The sequence below is a fragment of the Trichoderma camerunense genome, assembly GCF_050948025.1.
Source record: "Trichoderma camerunense strain CBS 138272 chromosome Unknown V8C40scaffold_34, whole genome shotgun sequence".
In the NCBI taxonomy this organism is placed as follows: domain Eukaryota; kingdom Fungi; phylum Ascomycota; class Sordariomycetes; order Hypocreales; family Hypocreaceae; genus Trichoderma; species Trichoderma camerunense.
The window spans coordinates 106,856-122,266 of record NW_028145336.1 but is presented as its reverse complement, the minus strand read 5'-3'; the positions used below and the strand labels follow the sequence as shown (position 1 = coordinate 122,266).

At 49.8% G+C, this 15,411-nt stretch overlaps 4 protein-coding genes across 4 annotated transcripts; 2 read left to right on the top strand and 2 right to left on the bottom strand.

The window, feature by feature from the left end:
• Nucleotides 1–269: 269 nt before the first annotated feature.
• On the bottom strand, nucleotides 270–4,593 carry V8C40DRAFT_259353 (uncharacterized protein). The gene is made up of 2 exons (XM_083218955.1): nucleotides 3,270–4,593; nucleotides 270–3,212 (listed from the first exon to the last, which is right to left on the bottom strand). Exons 1-2 carry the CDS (start codon nucleotides 4,258–4,260, stop codon nucleotides 508–510), a joined length of 3,696 nt encoding a protein of 1,231 aa, XP_083067140.1. The 5' UTR covers nucleotides 4,261–4,593; the 3' UTR covers nucleotides 270–507.
• Nucleotides 4,594–6,152: 1,559 nt separating this feature from the next.
• Nucleotides 6,153–8,611, top strand: V8C40DRAFT_259349 (BCS1 N terminal-domain-containing protein). Its single transcript, XM_083218954.1, has one exon. The coding sequence runs from the start codon at nucleotides 6,177–6,179 to the stop codon at nucleotides 8,115–8,117; it is 1,941 nt and encodes a 646-aa protein (XP_083067139.1). The 5' UTR covers nucleotides 6,153–6,176; the 3' UTR covers nucleotides 8,118–8,611.
• Nucleotides 8,612–11,280: 2,669 nt separating this feature from the next.
• Nucleotides 11,281–13,442, top strand: V8C40DRAFT_259345 (hydroxymethylglutaryl-CoA synthase). Its single transcript, XM_083218953.1, has 4 exons — nucleotides 11,281–11,443; nucleotides 11,539–11,641; nucleotides 11,727–12,787; nucleotides 12,854–13,442. Exons 1-4 carry the CDS (start codon nucleotides 11,384–11,386, stop codon nucleotides 12,989–12,991), a joined length of 1,362 nt encoding a protein of 453 aa, XP_083067138.1. The 5' UTR covers nucleotides 11,281–11,383; the 3' UTR covers nucleotides 12,992–13,442.
• A 13-nt stretch (nucleotides 13,443–13,455) lies between these two features.
• On the bottom strand, nucleotides 13,456–15,273 carry V8C40DRAFT_259344 (FAD-binding oxidoreductase). Its single transcript, XM_083218952.1, has one exon. It carries the CDS (start codon nucleotides 15,188–15,190, stop codon nucleotides 13,643–13,645), a length of 1,548 nt encoding a protein of 515 aa, XP_083067137.1. The 5' UTR covers nucleotides 15,191–15,273; the 3' UTR covers nucleotides 13,456–13,642.
• Between the last annotated feature and the right edge of the window lie 138 nt (nucleotides 15,274–15,411).

Below are 15,411 nucleotides of genomic sequence, written 5' to 3'. Positions count from 1 at the left end.
AAGCAATACTTTCTTAATCTATTCTAGCATCTAGTATATGGAATTTAACTATTTAGTACCCTTATAATAATATTACCTATAGTCTAAGGTAACCTTTAAATAAGAGTTATAAATGTATAATAAACTAAGCTTTTATAGGGTTAGTATAAGAGGGATTCCTAAGGGATAAACCTTATGCTAGGTTTATATTAGTAGATAAGCTAGGCTAAATTAGTAGGTAATTAATAAAGGTAAAAAGGGTTTATTTATATAACTTAGTAGATAATATGTTTATAGTATAATTAAGCGTTATTCTATATTTATAACTGGTTATTTAAACTATTCTAATGAGTGTATAAATAAGACTTATATACTTAGTTAAATCTGGGCTTATATAGCTCGTAAGACGAGTATAAAGAGTATAAGCTTGCTGGGCTTGTTGAATAAGAGAGATAAGCGAGACTTAATTAGCTGTTTAGATTATGGTTAATCCGGTTGCGCCTGGTCGGTTGGCCTATTGTCGCGACCTTAAGTGTTGGGTCGTGACATTGCCTTTATATCAGCTCCCTTCTCAACCAGCAGCTTAACAATAGCCTCATGGCCCCTATCAGCTACCCGTAATAGTAGCGTTTGACCGAAGGTATCTTTTACCTCTATATCAGCTCCCTTCTCAACCAGCAGCTTAACAATAGCCTTATGGCCCCTCCCAGCCGCCCGTGATAGCGGCGTCAGGCCGTATTTATCTTTTGCCTCTATATCAGCTCCCTTCTTAACCAGTAGGTTAACAATAGTCTCATGGCCCCTATTAGCTGCCTGTGATAGCGGCGTATAGCCGTATTCATCTTTTACCTCTATATCAGCTCCCTTCTCAACCAGTAGCTTAACAATAGCCTCATGGCCCCTCCCAGCCGCCCATGATAGCGGCGTCAGGCCGTATTCATCTTTTACCTCTATATCAGCTCCCTTCTCAACCAGCAGCTTAATAATAGCCTCATAGCCCATCTCAGCCGCCTGTGATAGCGGCGTCCGGCCGTATTTATCTTTTGCCTCTATATCAGCTCCCTTCTCAACCAGCAGCTTAACAATAGCCTCATAGCCCCTCTCAGCCGCCTGTAATAGCGGCGTCTGGCCGTAGGAGTTCGCTTTTGCCTCTATATCAGCTCCCTTCTCAACCAGTAGCTTAATAATAGCCTTATAGCCTCTCTCAGTCGCCTGTAATAGCGGCGTCAGGCTAAAGTAATTCCCTTTTGCCTCTATATTAGCTCCCTTTTTAACCAGTAGCTTAGCAATAGCCTCATGGCCCATCTCAGCTGCCCATAATAGCGGCGTCTGGCCGTATTTATCTTTTGCCTCTATATCAGCTCCCTTCTCAACCAGCAGCTTAATAAGAGCCTCATGGCCGTTCTTAGCTGCCCATATTAACGGCGTCCGGCCTTTGTCATCATCTTTTGCCTCTATATCAGCTCCCTTCTCAATCAGTAGCTTGGCAATAGCACGATGACCGTAGTATGATGCTAATATGAGATCTGTGAGATTCCCAGCAGGACGGTTCGCGGTATGCTGTCGATAAATTGTAAACCATTTCAAGTAGCTTTTTAAACTAGTATCATAAATTCTTATGCTTGCAGGTATAATGGCGGCCCCATCGATAACTTGAGCTTCGCGGAAATGACTTACCCAATGTTTAGCTGAGTAATCTAAGAACGAATTCCTGTCGGTCAAGTAGTTGGTTGTCTCATTCGCTTTGATAGTAGAGCCAAGGTCAGAATTAAACAAGTTCAGATAGAGGACACAGAGCTCTGCGAGAATATTATGTGCTTGACGAGTAGTAATAGAGTGATGCCAGCGTAGCCCTGATGGCATAGCTGTAGGAGATGCCAAATCTGCAAGGAGAAATTCGCGAGCAGTTTGATGGAGGAAGTAAATCTTGCCATGGTAGATAGAAATGAATAATCCACACAAAGACCTAAGACGCAACTTAAAGTCATCTTCATCCTCCAAATCAAGATCATCAAAAGTATTTGTTGTATGATCTTGAGTTGTGTCATTTATGTTCATAGCGATATTCATTTCCGACAGTGTGAGTGGTCGACTGGCAGCCAAGATAATGCTCAAAGCCCTCCGAACCATATATTCATTTTCAGACTTGTTAAGAATCTTTTCATATGCTTCATTAACGTTCTTTGGGTGTGTTGTAATAATCAACTCAATCTCTTTAAGGGTTTTTTTAATGAGGACATTTTTTTCCAGATAGTCAAACACAAGATATACCCAGAGATATGTTCGGTGGGTAGTCTCTTGCAGTTTTTTTTTCAGGTAGCTGTTAATTTGGGCTGGGAATCTTTTCTTTTCCGATAGCTGCTTAATTCGGTGCTTGATAACGCGATTTACCTCCTCACTGATGTTTTCTGATTTTTCCTCTCCTGGTATACGAATATTTGGAAATTTTCGTAACAGCTCGTAGAATTGGGACGTAATTTGCTCATACGGTCGGCAGGTGAGAAAATATTTGAGGTTGCTTTCGCTGCTGCTTGAAGAGGCTCTGTTGAACTGTTTTCCCACATAGTATATCAGGTCCGCGAGCTCAGATTCAGCGCACTCATCTAAGGCATCAAGAACGATAATAATAGATCCTGACTCAGGATCTTCTGTAGCGGCCTGTAAAATGCGCCAAAGTAATTGCGTAGAGTTAATTAATTTTTCTTTTTCTTTGTCGAAAAGTGGTATAGCATGTTTTATTAGAAATGGTTTTTGTGAAAACAGCTGATGCAGTAATGCACAGAGTGCTTGACGAGTGGTATGCTGAACTCCATCTTTAAAGAAGAAGTAACAGACAGTTGCTGATTGTGACAGGCGGTGGTCAATAAGGTATTTAGCCAATACCGATTTTCCACAACCGGGGTCTGCTGTGACCAATAGAGGGCCAGATTCTTGGTGTAACCATTCTTGGTAGTTCTCATGGTTAAGGAACCATAAACAGGTGTCTTCCACCCTCTCTTCAACTCGATCTTTATACCATTCATATGTGGCGTCTTTATCATTAGATGTAAGGCGGAACAGTCGATGACACTCTCGTTCTCTTTCCGAAAGTCTTTCATGGGCTAAGGCTTCCTGGGCTTTCAGCTGTTTTCTGGTAATATCACGGTGCTCTTCTGCAATTTCTCGATGGGTTTTTGCAATGTCTCGGTGGTCTTCTGAAATGTCTCGGTGCTGTTGAGTGACTTCATAAAGATCTATATGTGTTAATATACTTCGTATATTGAAGCAAAATCTCGAATTCAAGGAATTACCAGATAAAATGCTGCTGATCTTTGTCTCAGCTTCAACTTTATTCGGAGTTATCCGATAAAGTAAATCCTTTGTATATGCTGCAGCTGCCATTGCTGCATAGCCCTGCCACGTTTTATTTATATGTGAGTCTGCGTAATCGCAGATGCCGCGAATAACCAGACAAGGAAAGTGGTTCATTAATCCCGCGGCCTCTGTTTCGAAGCAGAGAACGCCTTTCTTCGCTATTTCGTCTCGAGTTGAAGCATCTCTCATGAGTGTATTCGCCGAAGCAATCAGGCCATAGTGGATTGCCGGATCATCGTCTTCTTCTTCTTCGCGGTCAGACCGCTTGATAAGATTTAATGGGTGATCACCACAGATTACCGCACAATCAGTCTCGTTGTTTGGGGGATGAACGACTTGCGACCGGTAGAACCTATCCGTCGTAATTTCGGGTCGCGCATATTTTTTCCGAAACCGTGGCTTCTTTGTCATTATTGCGCTGTTGACGGCTTCTGTAATATGATTCCCGTCTGACTCGTATTGTGCCATCAATCCACCAACAGCCGTCCGCAGCAGCATTGGTGGCTGGTTTAAGAATCCCGTCTCTTGGAACTCCTGACCCTGTATGGACTTTCCAAAGTCATACTGAATAATCCCACCCTTTCCACTATGAGGAACACCCACGACGACGTCACCAAGACGAATGTCGTGTTTTGAACTAGGAGCACCGCCGCCGATTCCGACCATTAGACCGATTCTAATGTTGGGGAAACTGTGTAGCATATCTCTCGCAACGCTGGCCGCAGATGATATTCCATATTCGCCGCTTGGGAGCACGGCGATTACAACACTGTGCCTTCCAATCCTGCCAAGCGTATAGTCGTTGTTGTCGTTGGGGGATACATATTCAGGCCCTTCATGCTTCTCATCAAGAAAAGCCAGGGCAGCGACATACTCGGTGTGTATAGCGCAGATCCAACCAACAGTATAGTCGTGCGGATTAGACATGATTGCATTCAAGCCTGGGGTTTAATTGAAAGTCGATGATTTATAGCGTTGATGAAAATAAGCTCGCCTTCAGTTTGAGCAACGGTCGTCTGAGCAAGAAGATTCAATTGGGTTGCAATGCCATGGATCAGGTATCAAGGCCCTTCCCCCGCTCCTATACGGAGTAGTATGCTAGCAGTTGCATTGCACTACTGTCCAATAATCCACCTGGCCAATAATGCAAGTCATTCTCTGGATACGCTGGATGTGCATTGGCTATCACCGAAATGTGCTACTATTGGATTAAATTTCGCAGGCTTGGGTGAGCTTATATAATTCAGATACCTAGTCAGGCGACCCATACACGTACGGGATCCCGTACGTGTATGGGTCGCCACCTAGTCACATATCAAGTCATGCAATATATATATATACTCGTGCTCTGGGAACAGGATTACCGTTCATTCAACTTCTAACCAATAGAACGGGTAGTCCAATTTCATCAAAGGATTTGTTAGCCAGCATCTTGAGTAAGCTACCTGGTAAGTGTACTCCGTATACATCTCGACATCTACGCTACTAATACAAATCACGTTATGTCATACAACCAGTCCTTGGGTACTCTTATTTCTCATTCTATTGTAATGAGAGAAAATAAGCAGAAAATACTAAATAACATCAACCAACCTGACCATAACAACCATTGATTAAAACGATAATTGGCAATGACGTTGTTGATGCCCTCCCGGGTTGGCCGTGGTTGAGACATGGCACTAGCCACAGTTGGCACGCCGGGAGTGGCTGTGCACTACGGTAAAGGAGGCGCTCTCCCGCTTCTCCCCAGTTTGCCAGCTTCAACCATTCACCATCGTCTGCTTGACCACCGCACTTGGCTCGACTTGGCCTCGCGCTTATGGAGCCCATTTGCTGTCCAGGAAGCCTTACGAGGCACCCGCGAAGACAAAGCGCTGGTTGAGTCTCTTTTCAGTCGCCGGAACGAGGCTCAGCGAAGCAAACAGCTCATCAAATCTCCTTTCACTGCTGTGACTCAGTCGGCAATCGACCGTGCATTTTCTTTGTCTGGCAGGGGTCTTTTTCAGAATTGCAGATGATCGGGTCGGAGAACGGTCTGCGTATGATGCGGTTTGCTCATCGTGCGCTGCATGATGATGTGAGCCCACCCAACATAACAATGCATTGCACCACCAGACTATCTCTCCGGGAGCACAAGCACGAGCACGAGCACGAGATGCGGGGGAAACAAATGCTTTGTCTCCATGCTCCATTTGGATTTCTTTCAAAGCACGACACATTTCCAATTTGCGCAACATCTCAACTCAATCTGATCTTTAAGCTCACATCACATGGGGCAAGGATAAAGACACAGCCAAACACATGCAAGCTTCAGCTTAGCTTAGCGGCTCACGGATCTGAATGAATGGAGGCCTTCAGATCAGGCAGCCAGCCAGTCCCACCTCGGCGGGAGTCATCCAACGAGATCTGCCTTCTCCACACGGCTTATTGAGCCATTCACATGTCTTTGTTCTCCGAACGGACTCCACTGCTTCTAGGCCGCAGCAGCACCGCAGCCGCATCCGTGTCTAGCCTCAGAGGCTTTGTTCTTGGTTCGTCTTACAGTTATATAAGGGTGTCTGAGTTGTCAACTTCAACACAAACTTTTCAACCAGTTCATCCTTCTCTTCCTTTCCCATCTTCTGTTGTGGACTGGTTGAAGCCCATATCAACGGCTTTCAGTTGTCCCCGTCTGAACCTTGTCGCCTACGCTTCATCCCATCTTGGAGTGGCGACTGACATCAGACGGACAAAAACCTCAACACCAAAAGTGTCGCCTGTCGGAACCCGTGCGTTTCCACAACCACTTTAGTACCTCGTCAACAAAACCTCACACAAATAACGCTTGACGTGTGTAACACACCATGGATCCCTTCATCAACATGTCGGCACAGTTCCCCAACGGGGCTGTTCCCAATCCCCAGTTCGCCCTCCTCAACTACTTCTTCCCGGGCTTTTCCATGTTTACTTCGGCCCTGCACACCTACCTGGGTATCGACCTCAACTTTTACATCCCTCTCCTTGTCGCCATCTTTGGTCTGAATTTCGTATGGAGCTATTTCAGCACTTCAGCATGGGCGTGGATCGATGAATATCTCATGTCGTCCTTTAGGGTCCGCACTGATGATGAAATCTACAACATGCTGATGCTCTGGATTTCACGTCAAAAGTTTTCTCAAAACTCTCGTCGTTTCCTGGTCAATACCGATCTATACTCTCGCAGCAGCTACATCTGGGGAGGTTCAAACGACGATAGTGACGATGAGGATGGAGACGATGAGGTCAGCGTCGATATCCTAGGACCAAAGCAGACTCTGCACTATACTCCCTCGTTTGGGTCTCATCTGTTTTGGTACAAGGGATGGCCTCTGTTCTTTGAACGCCACCAGAACCAGCAGCAAATCAACTTCCAGAGCGCCAGCGAGCGAGAGGAGCTCTCCATTTCATGCTTTGGGCGGAACCCGCGTCTTCTCAAAGAACTTCTCTTCGAGGCCCGTCAGTTGTACCTCAAGAAGGACGAGCGCAAGACTCTCATCTATCGTAGCTCCAGTGGCACTGCCTACGGTGGTGAGCCTTACTGGCAGCGCAGCATGTCTCGTCCTAACCGCCCCTTCTCCACCGTCATCCTGAGCGAGAAGATGAAGCAGGATCTGATTGACGATGCCGCCGATTACCTCAACCCTGCTACTCGCCGGTGGTATGCTAACCGTGGTATCCCCTACCGGCGCGGTTACCTTCTCTATGGGCCCCCAGGTACCGGAAAGAGCTCACTCAGTCTGGCTCTAGCTGGATACTTTCGGATGAAGATTTACATTGTCAGCCTGAGTTCCATCAATGCCACTGAGGAGGGCCTCACCTCTCTCTTCAGCAACCTGCCCACTCGCTGCCTTGTGCTCCTCGAGGACATTGACACCGCTGGTTTGACTCACACCCGAGAGGAGCCAGACGCCGCACCCGCCCCTATCGCTGCTCCGAATCCCTCAGCACCAACTCCGGCTTCGGGTTCAAACACAGGATCAGGTGGTCGCCTTTCACTCTCTGGACTTCTCAACATTCTGGATGGAGTCGCCTCACAGGAGGGCCGTCTTCTGGTCATGACTACCAATCACATTGAGAAGCTGGACAAGGCGCTGATCCGACCCGGCCGTGTGGACATGATTGTCCCCTTCAGCCTTGCCGATAAGACTATGACTGAGTCCATCTTCCGCGCCATCTATGCTCCCTTTGAAAGCGAGATCTCCTCGAACGAGCTGGCCCTCGGCTCCAAGAGCGGTACCAGCACACCCAAGCGCATTGAGCCGGATGAGGAGGCCAAGCAACGGTGGGCTAGACAGCACGCCGAGATTTCTGAGCGCATTGAGGTTCTCTCTCTACAATTTGCTACCAAGATCCCCGAGTTTGAATTCAGCCCCGCCGAGATTCAGGGACTGCTCCTCAAGTATAAGCGGTCTCCTGAGGATGCCATTGAGGCTGCGGACGCTTGGGTGATTCAGACTCGCAAGGATAAGAAGGAGAAGGAGTTGCAAGAGGCTGAGAAGCGACGCAAGGAGCAAGAGGAAGAGGAGAAGAAGAAGGCCGAAGAGGAGCAGCAGAAGAGGAAGGAGAGTGGGGACAACACGACCAAGTCTGAAGGCTCGGACCAGAAGGAGAGTGCCGAAACCAAGAGTGCCGAGACGGCCAAGGAACCTCAATCCACGGGTGAGGGGGATGCCGACAAGGGAGGCGAGGCTAAAGCGGAGACGCTCGAGGTGGCCAAGGATGATAAGAAGAACACTGCGTCGGATTCGGAGTATGAGCGGGTGTGAAGAGGGTTAGACAGAAGGATGGTCAGACATCGGGTTGCATAGCATGGCGTTTTGGGGATTACAAAGATTTTGGCTTGGGCGAAATAACACCATTTTTGGACATTACATAGAATAACTAACGAAATCAACTTCAAGAGCCTATCCATTTGATAGGTTCATGCACGACGTATGGGTTCAATGCATTGTAAATCCTCATGATAAGAAGTTGTAACTCCGTCAATCTCCGTTTGATCTTTTCTTCATCTGGCAACTATCATGTGCGGCTTATGGTTACATCAAAGCTGACAGCATATGCACAATGCCGTGCTTCCATTTTATCCAGTCTGGCGTGAATTGTATGGCTACTGCTTTAGAGGAGGACAGGGTGAAACCGCGATGTCTGTTGTTGTTGCTGTTGCCGTTTGTTTCTTGTGTTGCAACTGACTCGCAACATACCTACCTATATAGAGGATAATTTGCATGAATTGAAACGTTTGCTATTGCGGCTCTGGGATGTATTTTGTATTAATATTTATCAAACTGACTGACGGCTGCCTAACATAATATTCGATTTGCTTGTTCTATAGTGGTTTAGTTTGCTTGCGATGGAAGTGGCTTCGTCTGATGTTTTGATAGCCCATGTGTGGTGGTTGCCATCAAAACTCGGGCCGAAACGTGCCAGGTTTCCACGTTGAGCTTCGTACCAATCAAGCCTCAATGTTGATGGGAAAGAGAAAAAGGATTGATAACAGAATAGAGATGCCAAGTTACATTTTGATATGTGATCGTAATACGAAAAAGGCTCGATGCAACTATGACAAAATAGTGAGGAGGATTCGTAAATGCAGCGTGTATTAGATGCAGCGTAAATCGGAGGCTCTTCTTTCCGATTTTATCGATATGCAAATTGTAAACCAGAATCAATTGCGAGTACGGACGGATCATTTTCCCATGCGAAAAGCAGATCTGCCGCACGTCTGGCCAATGGGCGAGGAAGGCGGTGTGGGGGCGAACTTGTGAAGGTGTAATTACCGCAATAAAATCGGGGGCGTATTCGTATTTTGGGCTGCTAGTCCAAAAGTAGGCACGTACTTCTCGATTTGCGGTTTTTAGTCTTAGACATTTTTGCGGGAGAGGAAAAGGGCAGGGTATTCGTATTCGCACTTTTTGTTGGCTACCTCTCAAGCCTCTTTTCAATCTCCCAATGTTTCATGCACGGCACAGCATCAATAGAAGTTGATGCAAATCTGAGGAAATGCGATACATCATAGCGGCTATCTAACAGGTAGAACTACCAGGTGAAAGTGGCTTGCCCTTTGTATTTTGATAGATTCCTTCGTACCTGATACTTGATCTGTTCTGATTCAGACAGCTAAAACAAAAACGCATGTCTCGCCTGCGCCCGAGCCTGGTGCCGTCCGGAAGTGGGGCCGGCCCGGAATCCGAGCGGCAGACGAGAATACCAAAACAGGTACTCGCATCACTTTGTAGGTCCAAGCTTCAAGCTTCTTTTCTTTGCTGCTGCTTGATCGGACTGGGCATTGGTAATAGCAATTCCATAGCCCAGTGCAAAGATATGTATGATTCGATATGACGATGATTGAAACAATCCCTGCATGTACAGAATATGCGTATTTTCAAGGCTTCGCACCATACAGGCAATTGCATGGGAGTGGTATCACTGCAGAAGCATTGGGATACGGGGGCGGGGCACAGATGTCGCCATACGGAGGAGAAGCTGTGTATCGTACCGGCAGAAGGCAGCTTTCGGAAAAGACTCAATCGATGCATAACCAGAAATCGGCTGTGAATCCGACCGAGAATTCAGCTGTGCACGGCCAGGGAGCACGGCCAATGATGCGTCTTGGAGGGCAGAGGCTGACGGCAGGGGGGGAATAGCACGGCGAATATAGCCTTGCGGTTATCAGCTTGAGCCTCGTTGTTTGCCACCATTGGATGCGTCGTTATGAGTCCTCATAAGGCTTTGGATTCAGTCATCTATTCAGCTGGCAATATCGGGCGTTGTACGAGTAGTATGAGAGTTGACACGCTATGATGCTTTTTGATGCTTAATTCCACTTGTGTGTAGGATCTACCGTACAGAACACAGCCGGGTACGGTACGGCTACTATCTAGATGGGCGAAAGTGAGATTTCACCTGGCTAAGAGCACAGTAGTCTCTGGATGGCGGTGGAGCCCAACTGGCGCAGGATTGGCGCGCTGAAGAAGCATTGGATTTCTGGAGGCAACGAGCGATAAAAAAGAAAGGCCACATGCAGTGGGGCATTTGACAACGCAGCGTGCTGATGGTGAGATTCTGCATCTGAGGGATGGGATGGGAATACAGTGACAGTACAGCAGAGGCTCTGGACTGGACTAACAACTTCTGGCATCTGAGGCCCCGATTCTGACGACACAAGAGCCGGTCTAATAGTTAGGCTAATGCGAATGAATTATGGAGCGGTGCAACGGAGAGAAGGAAGAAGAAGCAAAAAAAGAGAAAGAAAAAAAGGAGACACGGTAGCAACAAGACGTGTAATCTCTGGTGCGAGTAAGAAGTGTTGGTTAGATTGGATCTAGTACGTGTACCTGTGTCCGTTTCCCCCCACAAACATTTCTTTGGCTGGCTGAGAGAAAGAGAGAGATAAAGATCAAAGGAGGCGTGGAGAGATAACAATCGGAGGGCAGGGATGTGAAGCCATCCATCCATTATAACTCGCAAGTCGCAGCAGAAACGGAGCAGATTGTGCGAGAGTGCGAGTGTGCGAGTGCGTGTGCGTGCTCGTGTGTCTGTAGAAGTACTTGCGCTCTCGTATCTGGATGCGCAGGCGCAAAAGTATTCGTAACCTCTGCCGTACTCCGTACTCGTAGTCGCGATTGTTTTTTCCATCCATTTTTTTTCTGCCCAAGGGCCAAGCCAAGCGTAGGGGACGGGCAATTAATTTCATCGCTGGGCCGCCAACAGAACAGACCAGAGACGGCCCCTCCCCACCATCTTCTGGCGGTAGTCCACGCAGCTAAACCCACTAAACCCACCGTGGCCGACCCCTGGCAGAAGCGCTGCAAGTCCCCTGTTTGTGCTGCAGCTCAGGCGCTACAGCGATGCGCACCGCCTGCCACAAAGGGCGGTGAAAACATTTAAATGCACAAGCACGCCGCCACGTTCCACATCCACCAAGTCGACATTCATTCCCTCACGAGCTTCAACTTTCTCTCGCCATTCTCTCCTTTTCAACTCTTCACCTGATACCCAAGCTCAATTGTACTTTACAGTCCACTTCTTCAAGATGGCCGCTCGTCCTCAGAACATTGGCATCAAGGCCATTGAGATTTACTTCCCTAGCCAGGTTGGTTTCCCCCAATTGCCCCTCCATCCACATCTCACGAGACAGACAACCCCCCTCAAAAAAACAGAGTCGCTGACAATTGTTTTGCCAAACAGTATGTCGACCAGGTCGAACTTGAGAAGTTCGATGGTGTTGCCGCTGGCAAGTACACCATTGGTCTCGGCCAGACCAAGATGGCCTTCTGCGACGACCGTGAGGGTAAGTTTTGAGAGTGCCTCTCTTTTTTTCTCCCCTCCCCTCCCAACTCCTGAACTTGGGTGCTGACTCGAAATTTGTGCCCCAGATATCTACTCAATGGCCCTCACTGTCACCTCAAAACTGCTCAAGAACTACAACGTCGACGTCAACTCGATAGGCCGCCTCGAGGTTGGCACTGAGACCATCCTCGACAAGTCCAAGTCGGTCAAGTCTGTCCTGATGCAGCTGTTTGGCGACAACACCAACATTGAGGGTGTCGACACCATCAACGCCTGCTACGGCGGCACCAACGCCTTCCTCAACAGCGTCAACTGGATCGAGTCCTCCGCCTGGGACGGCCGCGATGCCATTGTTGTCGCCGGCGACATTGCCCTCTACGCAAAGGGTGCTGCCCGCCCCACCGGTGGCGCTGGTGCCGTCGCCATTCTCGTTGGCCCTAACGCTCCTATTGTTGTCGAGCCCGGCCTGCGTGGCAGCTACATGCAGCACGCCTACGACTTCTACAAGCCCGACCTGACCAGCGAGTACCCCGTCGTCGACGGCCACTTCTCCCTGACCTGCTACACAAAGGCCCTCGACGCCGCCTACCGTGACTACTGCAAGAAGGAGGCCAAGCTGGCCAACGGCACCACCAACGGTGTCGACGAGTCCAAGACCCCCCTGGACCGCTTCGACTACCTTGCCTTCCACGCACCCACCTGCAAGCTGGTCCAGAAGTCGTACGCCAGACTGCTGTACCACGACTTCCTGGGCAACGCTGATGCCACCGCTTTTGCTGAGGTCGCCCCTGAGCTGCGTGACATGGACTACGAGAAGTCCCTGACCGACAAGGCTCTCGAGAAGACTTTCATGACCCTCACCAAGAAGCGCTACCAGGAACGCGTCAACCCCGCCATCCAGGTGGCCACTCTGTGCGGTAACATGTACTGCGCCAGTGTCTGGGGTGGATTGGCCAGCTTGTTGTCTTTTACCGACAGCAAGGCCCTCGAGAACAAGCGAATTGGTCTCTTCAGCTACGGCTCTGGTCTCGCCGCCACCTTCTTGTCTCTCCGCATCGTCGGCAGCGTCGAGACCATTGGCAAGACTCTGGACATTCCCGCCCGTCTGGAGGCCCGCCGCGCCGTCCCTCCTGAGACTTACGATGAGGTACGTTTTAACTTCAGCGAATACCAGTTATATTCCGACCATGTATGCTGACTTGACTTGTTTTAGATGTGCAACCTCCGAAAGCAGGCTCACCTCCAGAAGAACTACACCCCCAAGGGCGATGCCTCCACCATCGCCCCCGGCACCTACTACCTGGAGAAGGTCGACGACATGTTCAAGCGCGAGTACTCAGTAAAGGCCTAAATGTCCTTTCGTGTCCATTCTTCGTCGAACATTTAAAACTTATACACCTTTTCTGATTGAATAATTTGTGCGGCATGGAGCACACGGCGTCCTGTTTTTTAAACCAAACGTTGGGCGAATCTTTTTTTATTACATGGGAAACCTGTCTAACTGGCACGAAATGAAACGAGCACAGCGATAGAACTCATCTGTTGAGAAATATGCAGGTGATGAATTTTTTGGTTTTTGTTTTGCTATTTGGTATTATACGATGAATGTCTCTTCCTCTGGATAGACAGATGGGGGGGGCGTTGGGCCATAATGAGTGAGGAGGGAGAAAAAAAGAGGATGAATGAGGCGATGATGCCTGATATGGGTGGGCATGATTGGTGTAGATATTTAGAGATGAGCCACGTAAGTTTTTACGGGCTATGCCTTTAAAGAAGAAAAATGCGAATAGACATGATGCGCCAGAGATGATATTGTTCCTTGTTCCCATTGTGATGAGGGTATCCATTCATTTTATTGATCTTTGCTCTCTCCATTTTTGGCTGCCACGATGTTTCTAATTCTCCGTGTAAGTGAGCAAGCCATCCTCTCTTTATCTACTCTATTCATAACCACATTTTCCCTTTTATTTCTACAATGTATTCTTTCTAACATATACATTTTTTACTCATCGCCCTTGTATTTCCACTCAGCATTTCTATGCAAGTGATAATCCCCCGTCAAAATACTCCTCCAGATCCCGTACAGCCCACCCACAGGCCACTTGCTCTTGAGCGACTTCTTCCACATCTGGCGCTCCCTCCTGCTGGCCTCGACGTCGATGCGCACCTTGTCGTACACCGAGGGCAGCGTCGTGGCGCTGTACTTTTCGCGCAGCGCCTGGTACCACGGCTTGTCGTAGACCTGCCAGAACTCGGGCTCCGAGTAGTACGTGTGGGCGTAGAGCCACTTGCGGCCGCCCAGCTGGACGAGCTTGTCCTCGAGGGCGCGGTTCTTGGTGATGAACTCGTCGTGGTTCTCGGGGCCCCAGCCCCAGACGCCAATGTTGAGCATGGGCTTGGGGACGACCTTTGTCGCGGCGCTGCCATCTGTAGCCGCGACGGTTTCCGTCTCGCAGGTTGGGTGGAAGGTCGGGCCGGGCGTCTCCTTGAGGGGACACAGCCAGAGGGGCCAGATGCCGAACTCGTCGGCGGTGTAGTCGACGAACTCGGCGGCCTTGTCGTAGGGGACGGCGAGGTCCTGGACGACGAAGCGGGCGGACTCGCCGCTGGCGTGCAGCGCGCGGTAGAGCATGCGGGTGTGCATGAAGTCGTCGAGGAACCAGCGCCAGAAGCCCGTGAAGGGCACGTACTTGAAGTAGGTGAAGCCCTGAGCGCCGACCCAGAAGCCCGCACGGTCGTAGCGGAAGAGGTACTCGGCGAGCGGGATGTAGTCGGTGACGGCGTCGGCGCTCGTGGTGGCGTCGGCGTCCTTGGTGCGGTCCTGGACGTGCAGGTAGAACCAGGGGTCGGAGGCGTGGCTAAAGGTCTGCGTCTTGTGGCCGGCGGGCTTGTCGTCGGTTAGACGGCCGGTGATGACGACGCCGTGGTCCTTGGAGAAGAGGATGCCGTCGACGTAGTCGTTGCTGGGGTTTTGTGTTTCGGCGCGGACAAGTTCTGCTGCTTCAGCCACGCTGTTTGTGCGGTGATATGTGGTTTGGACGAACTTGCGTGCCTCGATCAAGTTGAGCTCCATCAGCGTCGTAACGCCCAGCGTGCCCACGGCTCCCGCAGCGCCGCGGAACAAATCTGCCCGCTCGGTGGGCGAAGCCTGCACGACTTCGCCATTTCCCAGCACCATCTCGACATAATTGATCGTCTCGTCGAAGAATCCATGGCGGAACGAGCTGCTCTCGCCCGCCGTGCCCGCAAAGCCGCCTCCGGCCGTGATGCCAGGAAACTCCATCACCACGGGGGGCACCAGGCCATGGCGCAGCGTCGCCTCCACCAGGCGGTCCATGGGCACATTGGGCTCGACGAGCGCCGTTCGCGCCCCTCGATCGACGGCCAGGACGTTGCTGAGGGCGCTGATGTCGACGGCTCGGTGGCCGGGGCCGGGGCGAGGCCGCGTGCTGTTTGTCGAGCCGTGGAAGATGCGGTAGGACTCGCCGCGCTCGAAGTAGCCGCGGACGGCGGCGGCGATTTTGGTGACGGCCTGCTTGTGGCGCTCCATGGCGGGGGACGCCCAATTGGCTTGATCGGGAGGTCGGGGATGGAGATGGAAGAGGTTGGAGTTGGGGAGGATGAATTTCTATGGTGTTGATCTAGAGGCTGGCGATAACCAATGGGGCTGCTTGGCGGGGCCGATAAAGCTCCGTGTATGATTGATAGCTGGAGCTCTATTTGGTAGAGAGAGGGAAGCTCTATACAAGGAATTATGAAGACAGTACAAAT

What these genes read in the sequence shown, in the direction of transcription:
- V8C40DRAFT_259349 (XM_083218954.1), top strand. Translation starts at nt 6,177, where the DNA reads ATGGATCCCTTCATCAACATGTCGGCACAGTTCCCCAACGGGGCTGTT.
- V8C40DRAFT_259344 (XM_083218952.1), bottom strand. Translation starts at nt 15,190, where the DNA reads ATGGAGCGCCACAAGCAGGCCGTCACCAAAATCGCCGCCGCCGTCCGC.
- V8C40DRAFT_259345 (XM_083218953.1), top strand. Translation starts at nt 11,384, where the DNA reads ATGGCCGCTCGTCCTCAGAACATTGGCATCAAGGCCATTGAGATTTAC. An exon ending in AGATTTACTTCCCTAGCCAG is followed by an intron (nt 11,444 to 11,538) that starts GTTGGTTTCCCC and finishes TTTGCCAAACAG; the next exon opens with TATGTCGACCAGGTCGAACT. An exon ending in CTTCTGCGACGACCGTGAGG is followed by an intron (nt 11,642 to 11,726) that starts GTAAGTTTTGAG and finishes TTTGTGCCCCAG; the next exon opens with ATATCTACTCAATGGCCCTC.
- V8C40DRAFT_259353 (XM_083218955.1), bottom strand. Translation starts at nt 4,260, where the DNA reads ATGTCTAATCCGCACGACTATACTGTTGGTTGGATCTGCGCTATACAC. An exon ending in GATCAGCAGCATTTTATCTG is followed by an intron (nt 3,213 to 3,269) that starts GTAATTCCTTGA and finishes TAACACATATAG; the next exon opens with ATCTTTATGAAGTCACTCAA.